This window comes from Cheilinus undulatus, linkage group 19 (genome assembly GCF_018320785.1).
Source record: "Cheilinus undulatus linkage group 19, ASM1832078v1, whole genome shotgun sequence".
NCBI classification, from domain to species: domain Eukaryota; kingdom Metazoa; phylum Chordata; class Actinopteri; order Labriformes; family Labridae; genus Cheilinus; species Cheilinus undulatus.
The window spans coordinates 41,700,128-41,713,529 of record NC_054883.1 but is presented as its reverse complement, the minus strand read 5'-3'; the positions used below and the strand labels follow the sequence as shown (position 1 = coordinate 41,713,529).

General features: G+C 37.9%; 1 protein-coding gene across 3 annotated transcripts in view; it reads right to left on the bottom strand.

The window, feature by feature from the left end:
* Positions 1–3,407: 3,407 nt before the first annotated feature.
* mastl (microtubule associated serine/threonine kinase-like) overlaps positions 3,408–13,402 on the bottom strand; it is an 18,565-nt gene continuing 8,570 nt past the window's right edge. For all 3 annotated transcript variants that reach the window (XM_041814055.1, XM_041814053.1, XM_041814054.1), the window contains 9 exons: positions 13,296–13,384; positions 13,095–13,201; positions 12,843–13,002; positions 12,352–12,500; positions 10,267–11,250; positions 8,533–8,674; positions 7,441–7,554; positions 5,580–5,681; positions 3,408–4,320 (listed from right to left, as the gene is read on the bottom strand). In XM_041814055.1, the coding sequence (XP_041669989.1) occupies positions 4,163–4,320; positions 5,580–5,681; positions 7,441–7,554; positions 8,533–8,674; positions 10,267–11,250; positions 12,352–12,500; positions 12,843–13,002; positions 13,095–13,201; positions 13,296–13,384 (2,005 nt within the window). In that variant the 3' untranslated portion in view covers positions 3,408–4,162. The remainder of the gene's footprint in view (positions 4,321–5,579; positions 5,682–7,440; positions 7,555–8,532; positions 8,675–10,266; positions 11,251–12,351; positions 12,501–12,842; positions 13,003–13,094; positions 13,202–13,295; positions 13,385–13,402) is intronic.

Below are 13,402 nucleotides of genomic sequence, written 5' to 3'. Positions count from 1 at the left end.
GGAACTTTATCTGGCTTCGGTCACATATAAAACACAGCCGGCGTCGGCTCAGTAGGTAAAGAGTTAAAGAATAAAACTAGACTCACTGCAGTCCCCTGATTGGTCCAAAAGTATCATTATAACACATGAAAGTGCTCTCACCCTCCTGTGTTGGGTTTTTGTTGAGCTAATTTGAGGTCGTCCTTCTCATCTAGTGTCCCCAGTTTCATTTCACAAAAAGCAAACACAAAAAGCTAAACGCCCTCCTTTGTTTCCTTTGTTTGTCGTGTTGCTTTCTTTGTCATTGAATCTGTCGGCCGGCTGCTCAGCGTTGCGCTATGATATCACGCTGTTACATAGCTGGTGCAGCTGAATCCATCCAGCTTAACCGCCTCCCAAGCAAGAGTATGGCTGACTGTAGAAACGCAGCCAAGATCAAGGTTAACCCAACCGAACCGAACCGCACCAAGTCAGACCGCTTGGTGGAAACGCACCTTAACCTAGATTAGCTTCATCACTCGTCATATCTGTCAGCGCTTTACTTGAATGTGGTCCACGTCTCCACTTCATTGTTTCTCAAATAGAAGAAGTGCCTCAGCATCATAAGGTACATTTCTACTGAAGGTGGCATTCTGAGTTTTTACATTCACATACTGTAGCAACACTGTTCCAGTGCTGGACCAAATAAACATTAGTGAGACTCTCTGATGACCTGATCGTTGTCTCTCAGCTTTATGATCATTTATGCATAACTCTCATCATCGTCTGTGTGCCGTTTACGCTCTCATGTTTTTCTATACTGTCTAATTTTAATGTGTGATGTTCTAATGTGTGTAAGAATATTGTTAAAATATTTTTGTGTGAGTGATAGTAATCATGAAACAGTGAGATCTACAATAATTGTAACTAGATGTACAGTTCAGATAAAAATGCAGTATTTTAATTGCATTCCCGTTAAATAATATAGAATATGATATCATATTTACCAAGGTTTGCTTCTGCAATAGCACTAATCTTGCCAGAGCCATTATGTTTTAATAAAAAAGTCTAACTTTCTACTGAAATGTGCTAAGGCTTTCTAACCGTCTCTGCCTGTGGTAGAGAGGTGTTTGCATGTGATAATCCAAGCCTCAAATAAAATTTTCAGAAAGCATTTCAGTCTGTGTGGATTTTTAAACAAATGTTTCATCATGTTGGCAAAACTGCCGGCCTCATTTCACCACTAATAAAACATAAAATAAAACTGAAGCACGGATGAGAATGATTTTGAAATGTGAAAAGTTAAAACAGTAAATTCAAGGGTTTATAATCTGAGAAAATAAATTATTAGTTGAAAAAGGTCAAAACATGAAATTGAAATAAAAAATAAAACTTTTTAAAGGCAAATATATTAGAAAAGTCAAAATCATGAGTTTAAAAGGTCTAAATATGAAAGAATTGTAATTATGAATTTAAAAGTCAAAATATGATTCAAATGTTTCATTTGTGAGTCTAAAACATCAAACTACGGGATTATGAAGTCAAAGACAGGAGTTAAAAATATGAGGTATAATACAAAATAATGAGCTAAAAAAGGTCAAAATATGACTTCAAATTTAAAATTATGTATCTAAAAGCTCAAAATATATAAGAAGTCAAAATTATGAGATGAAATGCTCAAAGTATGACATAAAAAGCCAAAATCCTAAATTTGAGTCCTAATTGTGAGATGCTAGATTGAAAATATGAAATTAAAACTAAAATTAATTTCTTTCCCACCTTCCTGACTTTTCATCTAATTATTATTACTCCTTACTCTTTCAGATTGTATGACTTAACAAGGATATTTTTAAACATCAATGACATTTTTATACTTGAGGAAATCTGCAGACCTCGCACTGATGGGCTAGTTAGAACAGAAATACAGTATATAATCTTGTGGGCCGGATTTGGCCCCCGGGCCTTGAGTTTGACACCACTGTCTTAGCCCATAAAAAGTCCTCACATTTTAGTCTTTACTTTTAGTGTAAGCATTTCTTTTCTTGTCTAAATCTGGTACCAAATCATGGTAGTGTGTTCTCTGCCAAACCTGGGGTCCCTGCTTTCTACAGCTGAGAGGAAGAATAGATACAGATGTGTTGTTGACAGATTTACCCACAGTGGAGAAATATCACAGATTTTGAATGTTAGTCTAGTTTTGGTCATCACAGATCTATTTTTGTTAGTTTTAGTCTAATTTTTGTCGTGAAAAAAAGGCTGTGGATTTTTAGTCATAGTTTTGGTCAATGAAATTAACACTGGATCAAATAAAGGTCTAATTATTCACTGAATATTTTTAGATTTCCATGAAAATTCAGGCGTACGCTTTGAAATTCTGTGTTTATGAAATAAAAAGGTAAATACCAAGAGTCTCCATTTTTGGTTGGTTGAAGGTTTTGGTGGATCCCTGAAGATTTTCAGCTCTCAAACTGAGGCTGCACTGAAGTTTGTGAAAAGTAATAATAACAATATTTCCAGGGAATTCAACTTTAAATTCAAATTCAAACCTTTATTTATTCTCTAAAGGACATTGAGGTTTCCCTCATTTCCAATGCTGTTGAGATTACAAGCACATTAGAACAAGCAAACAGTCAAATACAATCAGTCAAAACCAGCAGGAATCAATTAAATAATAGCAATTAGAAACAAAATGACTGGAAACCAGGGTCCCTAAACTCTGCAAGAGAGGGTAAGACTTCAATCTTTAGAGTTTGCTGGCGTTTGTTCCATGAGCTCAGGGCATCGAAGGAAACTTTAGTTCTAGCAAAGTTCAGTGCAAGCTGGAGGAACTTTAAGAACGAACCAATCAGTGGAGCGGGTCATGTGAGAGCTTTAATCCACTCCAACAAATCTAAGATGTAAAGTGGTAGTTTTCCAATGAAGGCCTTAAAAACATTTAAAAACCAATGTCTGCTGCGCCTGTTTTCAAGGGAAGGCCAACCAGCCTTCATCTCACAATGATGAGTTTATCCATCATTATAGAGCTAAGGGTGGAGTGATAGACAGGACAAAGGGCCTGAGTGCTGAAGCTGCTGCATGCCTATAAATTAGGAAAGGAAAACTTAATTTATTTCTGTACAGGAAGCTAATTTTAAAAGAAAAGTCCTCATCAAGCCACATCCCAAGATATTTAGACTCTGTGACTCTCTTAATTTCCAAATCATTTGCAGAAATGAAAATGCTGACCATGTAGTGTAGGTGGACGACTCTGTGTCAGATATTTTTATGTTATAAATTAGAAAAAGAATTACCTGATTCACTACCAAGAAATCTTTTTGAACCCATCATTTACATTTGATGATTTTCCTTCTTCTAGATTCTTGAATGACAAATACTCCTGGTATTAATTTACTTTAAAATGGAAAAAAAGCTCAAAGATCATTGTATATTTACAGTAGACAGACAGCATATTTCAGGTTACAAACAGATTTTATTTGTATTTTACTTTTTTCTTAGAGTAAAGGAAAAATGATGTAAGCAGCAACAGTGATCTAAAAACTAGTAGTGTAGAGGTACGACACAGAAATAACAAATAAAAGCAGCCAAACCCAGAGCTGATAGAAAACCAAGGATCTACTTCTATCTTAAAACAAAGACACAATAACGTTAACAGCATATAAAACACATCCACGTGTATGATCATGTTTTCATCCATAGAGAGAAATTCAGGGGGCCCGTCCACCCAGTCGACCAACAGAAGGGAACATTATGACGATACGGTGAAGCCTATCATTATAAAGAGTTAACATCAGGCAGCAAGAGCAGCATTTACAAACATTTACTTTGTGATTAACCAATATAACACAATAACAGCCCTGATACTGATGTCTATTTTAAGGTAAAGCAGTCACAGATGAGAGGGTAAATGAAAAGACGTGCCATTTGGTAGTAGTACATGTTAAAAACGCTCTCTCTCTCTGTTAATGCAAACCTAACTACAGTAACCGTCAACAGATCCAGCTTTATTCTGGCTCTTATGACCCTTGATTGCACAAAATGTAAAATACTTCTAAAACTTTTACAACCCTGAACACAAAGACAACTTGATCCACAAAACTACATCTTCAGTTGTAGGAGAGTTTTCCACAGTGAGAGCAGGTGATGATGTTCCCATGATTACTGCCACAGTGTGCCGACTAGTGCTTTGATAGAACCGTCATGAACTCTACAGGCTGAAGCCTGACACGGCGATGTGCTGAGCGTTGTTTCTTGCATCAAAGTATGAGGTGTCGGTTTCATCCTCCGGCTGAGGAATGAAAGGCATCGGCTGGTTCTGCACGTTGTCCCAGTCCAAGCCTTCAAACAGGGGGTGACGCTTCAGCTCTGAGGGGGTGTCAGAAATGATTAGAATGCACATCTGTTTTAAGTTCATCAATTATTCAACAGCAAAATGTGCTCAGGGTTGGTGATAGAAGAGCTAGGCATTATGGTATCTACTGAAGAGGCAGAAACATCTGTCTGAAGCCAGTCCAACTGCAGTTCATGTTCTCATAAAGCAGGATTATAAAACTCAAGACCCGGGGGCCAAATCTGGCCCGTGGAATGATTTTATCCGGCCCAAGATCATATCAAATTTGCATTATAAGTGGCCCACCAGTAAGAGGTCTGCAGATTTCCTCCAGTATAAAAATGTAAACTTCATAAATTTCCTTGTTAAGCCATAAAAATCTGAAAAAGTAAAGAGTAAGAAGGATTTCATAAAAAGTAAAGAATGTGGGAAAATAAATAAATTTGTGTTTTATTTCATATTTTTAATTTTGCATCTCAAGATTACGACTCAAATTTATAATTTTGACTTTTTATCTCATACTTTGATCTTTTCAACTCATAATTTGGACTTTTTTTAATATCACATTTTTACCTTTGAGATTCCAATTTTAAATTTTAAGTCATATTTTGACCTTTTCAACTCCTTACTTTGGTTTTTTAATCCCATATTTTGACTTTTAAACTCATGATATCACATTTTTCCCCATATTTTGACATTTTAAACGAATACGTTTTACTTTTTATATCATATTTTGACCTTTTAGACTCCCAATTTTAATTTAAGTCATCATTTTGAATTCTAGCTCATATTTTGACATTTTCAGCTCCTTACTTTGGCTTTTTATTCCCATATTTTGACCCGTCAGACTTACTTTTAAAGTCATGATTTCAAATTTGATTTCATATTTTGACCTTTTAAACTTAGGATTTCAACTTCCTCCTCATATATTTGCTCTTTAAAACCATTATTTTTCTATTTTTGATATTGTGTTCTGATCTTTTGAAATAATAAGTTGAAATATTTATCTCAGATTTGAGCCGTTAAATGCTGTTTTATTCATATTTTATAACTGGTGAAAATGAGGTTGACAGTTTTTGGTTAAATCTTGACCCTCTTAGGCCCTTAGGTTAGACCTGAATCCAGAATCCAGAATCCAGCCCCTGCTGTGACTGAGTTTGTCATGAATAATGAAGAAATTAACAAAATCTACATGTAACATCTAAAAAACACATTTCTGAGCATTTGTCAGTAACACCTAAGGACCATCAGAGTTTGAAGTTATGAGGAAGAGTATTTCCAGAGTCATCCTCACCCTTTAGACCGGCTCGTTTTGTCATGTCTGTGGTCAGGAGGATCTCAATGGCATTTCTGGCATTTGCAGACAGTTCCTCCTCTTCCTCAGGCCAGGGAATATCTGAAGTTATCAACAGGGAGGTGTTCAAAGAAGAAAGAGCATGTCTTTGGTGTAATCATAAAAACATTCAGTGTATTAGTCATCCATGTTTTTATGTTAAAACTGCTAAGGCTGTTACTTTTTTAAACTTTGATTCATTACTTGTAAAAATCGTGTCAAATGCATTTCAGTACCACAGCAATAAACATCCACACCCTAAGGATCCAATGTTGAGTCATTTTTTGTCTATTATTCTAGAAAACACTGCATATTATACAGGACAAAATAACAAAAAGAGATTAAAAAAGACAAGAAAATAAAGGAATTAAATTGTTTAACGAGTTTTAATTCTTGACATGATTGTTGACCCTTGTTCTTGTCTTTTTCATGACTCCTTGTATCACACTCCAACAAGATCCTCAAAAATATTGTAGCGAGATTTGCTCTCATCAATTAACAAACAAACTTAAAATCAAACCGACCACTGCGGCCTGGGATAGTGGATCTTGATGACTGATATAATGGCACAAACTGCCATCATAGTGTTAATCATGTTTGCTCTATCTCAGTGTTACTCAACCAAAGAGCCAAACTGTCGAAAATACATCTGCAAGAGCCACAATCTGAGAGGTTAAAGGTGGATTTTTAAATAAGTTAAAGGTGGAAAAAGTGGTCAAAAAGTGGTAAACACTGGGAGAAGTGGTAAAAAAAATGAGTTTCAGGTGGCAAAAATGGTCCAAGAGTGGTAAAAAATGAGTGAAAAGTGACTAAAATGGGCAAAAATCACCAAAAGTTAGGAAAATGGAAATGAAGTGGAATTTACCTGTAAAAGGCAGCTTAAATGGGTAAGAAGTGACAAAAATTGGCAAAAAGGAGCAAAATAATGCAAAAAGCAGGATAAAAGTATCAGATATGGGTGAAAAGTGACAAAAAGAAGTGACAAAAATGGGCTAAAGGCAGCAAACACTGGGAGAAAAGTGGCAAAACTGCTGAGAAGTGTTAAAAAAAAAGAGTTTCAGGTGGCAAATATGATCCAAAAGTGGCAAAACCATGGCAAAAAATGTGTGAAAAGTGACTAAAATGTGCAAAAATAAGCAAAAAGCTGGGAAAATGGTGGCAATGCAAAAAAAAGGGCAAAAAACTTTAAAGAGCAGGATAAAAATGTTAAAAAGAAGTGGCAAAAATGGTCTTAAGGCGGCAAACACTGGGAGGAAAGTGGAAAAAAGAATTGGTAAAAAGGGAATAATGTTCCAAATTAAGACATAAAAGAGCCAAAAATCATCACAAAAGAGCCACACATTAGCAATTAATAAATAAATGTCAAACTATCAAACTAACAAAATAATGTGAATAGATCCAACAAATATGTTTTTTTTTGTTTGGGAAGCTCTTCTCTACAGTTTTTTTCCCATTGTTTTTTGAATTTTCTTGGTTTATAAAGTAAATAAGATGTCACATATATTGGTGCAATAAATCAACAAGTACACACAGCAACCAACAAATTAAAGCAAGCAAGCAAACAAACAAACAAACAAACAAACAGCTCAGGTGACTCCAGTTATATTTAGACACAGGAAATTATCCATGTTATGCTTATAACAGGTCACAACCCAGGCTCACGAAACCTCTCTAAAGGTTTTAAAAATGATTAAAGGTACCACTTTGTCCACAGGGGGCGCCAAAGTCAACACAACCCAAAAGTGACTAATTGAAGCTTAACTGACATTCACACCAACATTTTCAGCTGTTTGAATGTCTGTGTAAAAGAAAACAAACCAACCTCTGTTGAGAATATTCTGGAAGACCAGCTGAGGCGTCTCGTCGTTAAAAGGAGGCACACCTGTGAGGAACTCGAAAAGACACACGCCGAGAGCCCACCAATCCACCATGTAGTCTGGACGGGGGCAGAGGAGAGTGAGTATCTTCTACAGAGACTGGGCTCAAACGCAGCCATGGTTACTGTTAGTGTGTGCTCTTTTAACACTATGGTGGCAGAAGCAGGGACTGTTAGACTTGTTTCATTCACATGTGGGGAGTACTACAGGGGAATCAGTTCATTTCAATAGGAATCACACATGAACCTGCGTATCAGGGTCTAGTTTTACAGTTTGGGAGAGTAAGGTTTGCTTTTCACTAGATGCTCTGTGTAACAATCACAATGATCAAAAACATCTGTCATTGATATTAAAAACAATGAAAGATGAATAAATACTGCCACAGAATCATTCATGCCACAGATGGACTGTTCATAAATCCTAACAGCAGAGGTTGTGATGAAAATTAGTGTTGTGCAACAATAAATGATGCTTTCAGCTTGTTAACAGCTAAATATATTATATATGACAGCTATTTCTGCATTAAAGTGGCTTAATGTAAAATAATAAGCCAGTATTGCCCAAAACCTACAGATTTTGACAGAAGAAAAACTTTTTTTTTCAGTTAAAAGCACATCAGCCTTAATAAAATCTGATTTCCAAATGTTAAAGAATGGCGTTAGTTAAATGTAGAGATGATCCCGTTTTTCCAGCTGTTGAATCACACATTTTAAAAATGCCACCCCATTCCCGCTGATCAGGCCCAAAGTTTATTCACCAATCCAAAGGGCAGAACCAGAACCAGCAGGGACAGGAAGATGGGGGAAGGATCAGCTCATTTCCTCTGGCATATTAGCAAGCTGGGTGAACATGCAAGCTTGCTTGCAAAAATAGTAATATCAGTAAAACTTACCACACTGACAACTCCCTGAAACTCAAAGAAAATGCCCGTCACAAGGGACCACTATGTCATGTGTGAATTTTTAAAATATCACTTATTTGGGCAGAAAGAAAGCAGCCATTGATGTGGTTCTTCAGATTTGGTTTTACTTTCTTACCGTGTGGTTTCCCTAAAAGAAGCTCTGGAGCCAAATAATCTGGGGTTCCTAAAATAGGTGCACCTTCTACAGGCAGAGCACCTCTTCTGACGCTCTTTGGAGTCCTGAAAGGGGTGTGAGAGGTTGACATGGGCTGAGGAGTCTGATGGAAGAGGGAAAAAAAGAAATGTAAACAAATATATTATTCTTGAATGAATCCAATGAGCCTTTAATAACAAAAACCCTCTCAGATGATATAATGCTTTGTCACTGGAACCAACTAAACTTCACAATAAGAAGCATTTTCCCAGGATGTTGTTTTGGATTGGACAGAGCTCCCAAAGTCCTCTAAATCGAGTAAAATTGTGACCACAGGTCTCCGACCATGCTAGCTAGTAGCTACTGAACTAAAAATGACATCGCAAGTTTGCTGCTGATTGCTAATCTGCACCAAATAATAGGTGTGACTAATCAGGATATCAACTGTCTTCAAGATATTGCCGTAAAACAGGACAAAGGTAACCTTGTTAAGCAGATTGTTACCCAGCCAAAGAGCCAGATTGTTGAAAAATACGTTTGCAGGAGCCACAATCTAAGTGGTTAAAAGTGGCAATTAAGATCAGTTAAAGGAAGTAAAAGTGGTCAAAAAACCACAAACACTGAGAGAAGTGGCAAAAAAAGGGCAGAACTTGGCAAAATGGGTGGGAAGTGACCAAAAAAACAAGTTAAAGGTGGCAGAAAATTGTTATGGCAAAAAAGGGTGAGAGGTTGAAAAAAAAAGAATGGAAAAATATAGAAAAATAAGCAAAAAGGGGCAAAAAATTGCTACAAGCAGGATTAGAGTGGCAAAAATGTGTGAAAAATGACAAAAAGAAGCGGCAAAAATGGGCTAAAAGCAGCAAACACTGGGAGAAAAGTGTTAAGTATGAAAAAAATGAGTTACAGGTGGCAAAAATGGTCCAAAAGGGAAAAAAAGAGTGAAAAGTGACTAAAATGTGCAAAAATCAGAAAAAGAGGTGGAAAATGGGAATGAAGTAGAATTTAACTGCAAAGGGCAGCTTAAATGGGTGAGAAGTGACAAATTAGGCAAAAAAGGGGCAAAAAATTACAAACAGCAAGATCAAAGTGTCAGATATGGGTGAAAAGTGACAAAAAGAAGTGGCAAAAATGGGATAAAGGCGGCAAACACTGGGAGAGAAGTGGCAAAAAAGGGCAGAAACTGGCAAAAATGGGTGAGAAGTGGTAAAAAAAATGAGTTACAGGTGGCAAAAATGGTCCAAAAGGGAAAAAAAGGGGCAAAAAATGAGTGAAAAGTGACTTAAATTGGCAAAAATCAGCAAAAAGCATCAGAGTGGCACAATGGGAAATAGGTGGCATTTAATTGCAAAAGGCAGCTTTAATGGGCGAAAAGTGGCAAAAAAGGCAAAAAAAAAGGGCAAAAAAATTGCAAAAAGCTGGATAAAAATGTCAAAAAGAAGCAGCAAAAATGGGAATAATGTTTCAAATTAAGACATAAAAGAGCCACAAATCATCTCATAAGAGCCACATGTGGCTCCAGAGCCACAGGTTGAGTATCACTGCCCTCCTATGTGTCAGCTTTCCCCCCAGCCCCCGCCTTCAGCTCCTCCATTAAAGTCTCTTGCTGCGAGGAACATTAATAAACAGGCAAATCAGGAAGGATCCATGGGCAGTGTGTCCTAAAATTCTCTAGAATTCTCCGGAGTGCATGTGTGAACAAGCTTCTTGTACTCTTACCTGATAGAGAGAGCTGTTGGAGCTGGGTCTTTTCTGCACTGGTGTGTGATAAGAAGCTACTGTGGACACGTCCATGAGATCCACAGACCCGATGCTGAGTCGGGACATGTTGGAGCGGTTGATGGAGCTACAGTAGCTACGGAAAGCTACAACATTTCGTGGTTTAAGGAAAGAAGGGGACTGTGCAACACCACAGAGATCAGGGAGTCTGTTAAGAAAGGCACACTGAGATTCACCTCTGTGGCCTATGTTAGCGAGTTTTGGCGTTTCTACGGCAGGTGCCGTTTGTGGGAGTGGTCCAGTGATGGAAGAGTCCTTATTTCCATCTTGATCTTCAAATGATGCTGAATTGTTGTTAGTGGAATCCTTGTCTGGTTTTAGAGAAGCGTGGCTGTCTACAGTTAGAGATGTCTCATGAATGGACCCATCAGAGTCCAGGCTCAGGCTCCTGCACACGTCACTGTTACCAGTTAGCGGGGATGTGAAACTCGAATGGGACAAGTCTTTGGCTCCGTCTTCAAACACGTCCTCTGGCGGCTCCTCCAGTTCACAAAACAAACTTTTGGCCACAGCGATGGGACTGGACCGCTTCGGAACTCTGTCTCCGGCTTGCTCGACGCCCTCCGTGGAGGCCATGAAGTCACCGATTTGGATGGTGGAAAATGTTCCCGTCAGACCAGTGTGAAACCTCGCAGTGTCACCTGGAATCTCAAAGCATCTCTTATAGCGTGAATTACTCTTTTTAGCCGGGAGCTGCAACGACTCAGGGCTTTTCTCAACGTCAGAAAACGTTCTCTTTACAGATGGAGCAGATCGGAGGAAAACGTCCTGGTTTATGTTGTGGTGCTTCTTTTCTGAAGGGTTGGTCTTACTGGACAGACTGTTGCTGGCTTTAGCAGGGAAGGGGCCTGGTTTACTGGTCCCACAGTTCTGTTCTCTTCCTTTGGCCTCCAAGTGCTTTCTATCCCTCTGTTCATTTTCTTTCTGAAATATAAAAAAAATGATAGTATGAGGATAAAATGACTAACAGTTGAATGTGTATCCCCTAAATTAGAAATAAAGTCAACTTCTTTTAACATAACACAACTGAAAAGCTAAAGGGGGTCTGAATACTTACTGAATTCACTGCAAGTTAACATGTGCATTTCAATGAGATGATGAAGGCACATATTTGCTGAATGTTGATTAAAATAACCAGCATGGTTACGGGCTGTGACAGACGTTAGCACACAAAGCATAAATTAATAACTGTTAAACCTTCCTCCTTCCTTTATGTTTGTGTTGATGTGTTTCTAAGCTCTGAACTGAGATTGTCCTAAAAAAATAAAAAAGTTCTGATTAGATGAAAGTTCATCCACCAAGTAATTGACAAACCTAATAAAAACCTGTTCCATTTCATAACACAGATGCTTGGGGGGGATGAATCCATTACAAAGTGCAATCCAATTGATACACGCTGTCTGAAATGCACAAATATGCTGATAACATATAAAATATTGCCTACAAATTTGTGCCTTTTATACAGTGTGGAAACCAATGCAGTGTTTGATAACTTAAAAAAAAAAAACTTTCCAATATTGGGTGCCTAAGACTTCCATTTATGTTGCCATTGCATCCAAACAGGTATAATTACAGCAAAAAAGGAGAGATGTGCCGTCCACGCCCTGATGAAGACCCTGTGTGGTCGAAACTGGTCGGCTTTCCATGTGATTTTTAACTTTTATTAGATATGCCCTGAAATAATAAAGGCTTTTTACTGAAATCCTTGACTCGAGCGAGTGTGCCTGAAGATCGCCCTGGTGGCTTCTCTCTTTTTTTAGGCATAATTATAAGTTGACTTTTACCAGCAGAAATACCATATATTTTTTCACCTTCTGCTCTTTATTAGACATATTCAAGAAGAGGCTGTAATGGCTTTAATGGAAAACTACGTTCAAACGTGATGAAAAGCTCTCATTAAAGAGACACTTGATAGCCTATATCGAGGAACGGGGCAATAGTTTTACTGAGGAAAGACAATCAAAATATAAAATAGTCTCATATGCAAAAAAATACTTGCTTTCTCTATGTTTGAAAAAAGCCTACCTCTTCACACTCCCACAGTGGACTGATTCCACCCTCAGTGTCCGTGGTGCTTCCTGCACTCATCGTCTCAAACCTTTTTCTCGTCTTCATCAGTGAGGGGGTCAGATTTTTAGCCAGGTTATGAGGATTAAACACCATGTTTCTAAGCCCTGTGGAGATGGATAAGAAGAAATACAATTATTGTATCTGACATTTCTTATGTCAAAAATCACCAGTGAATTTATTTCTGAACAATTTAGAGCTCCTGTGAGGAACCTCCAGTCAGTATGGATTTTGGTGACCCCTGTCCCCTTACATGTGTGGGGGTGTTTCTGAGGAAAAATGCCATCCTGCTTCCTTTTAACTTTAAATGTAACACGAACATTTCAGTCTGTACCACTACCAGGGAAAAACTCTTCACAGGAGCTTTAATGCCACATAACCAGTCATTCCACAAGGTTGATGCTGATTAAAAAAGACCCAAGAGGACATGTACATCTGTAAACACATACCCCTTTTCCATGGGTAGCTAGTCGGAGAGGTGAGCTGGTCTTTAATTGCTGTTAAAGGAGACCCCAGAGAGTTGTTCTTTGTCTTTACTTTGTCACAAGACATGGGACTACACACAGCAGATGCACTACAGGGACGTTTGTCTCCTCCAGCAGGTGTGTTCTGTGTTGACGAAAGAGTCATTACTCAAAATATACTCAGTTAATATCAAATTAGGACAGCTCTTGCAATAATGATGATATAAAATTGCTTACAAATCCAAGGGAGGTGATTAAGGAGAGAACTTGACCCGGGGTGCGGAAGTAATCTTTTTTTGGTTTAGCCAGAGATGGAGTGGTGAGGATATCAGTGAGATTCAGCTCTGATAGAGAACAAAGAGATACATTAAAAACAAAATAGTCTCATTTTAGTGGTGGTGGTAACATTTGTTGAAGTGTAACCTGGAAACTTCATACCTCTGTCAAGCTTCACTTTAGACAGACCAAAGTCTGTCAGTTTGATGTGTCCTTCGTTGGATATCAGCATATTGTCTGGCTTTAAGTCCCTGCAAAATAATAATTTA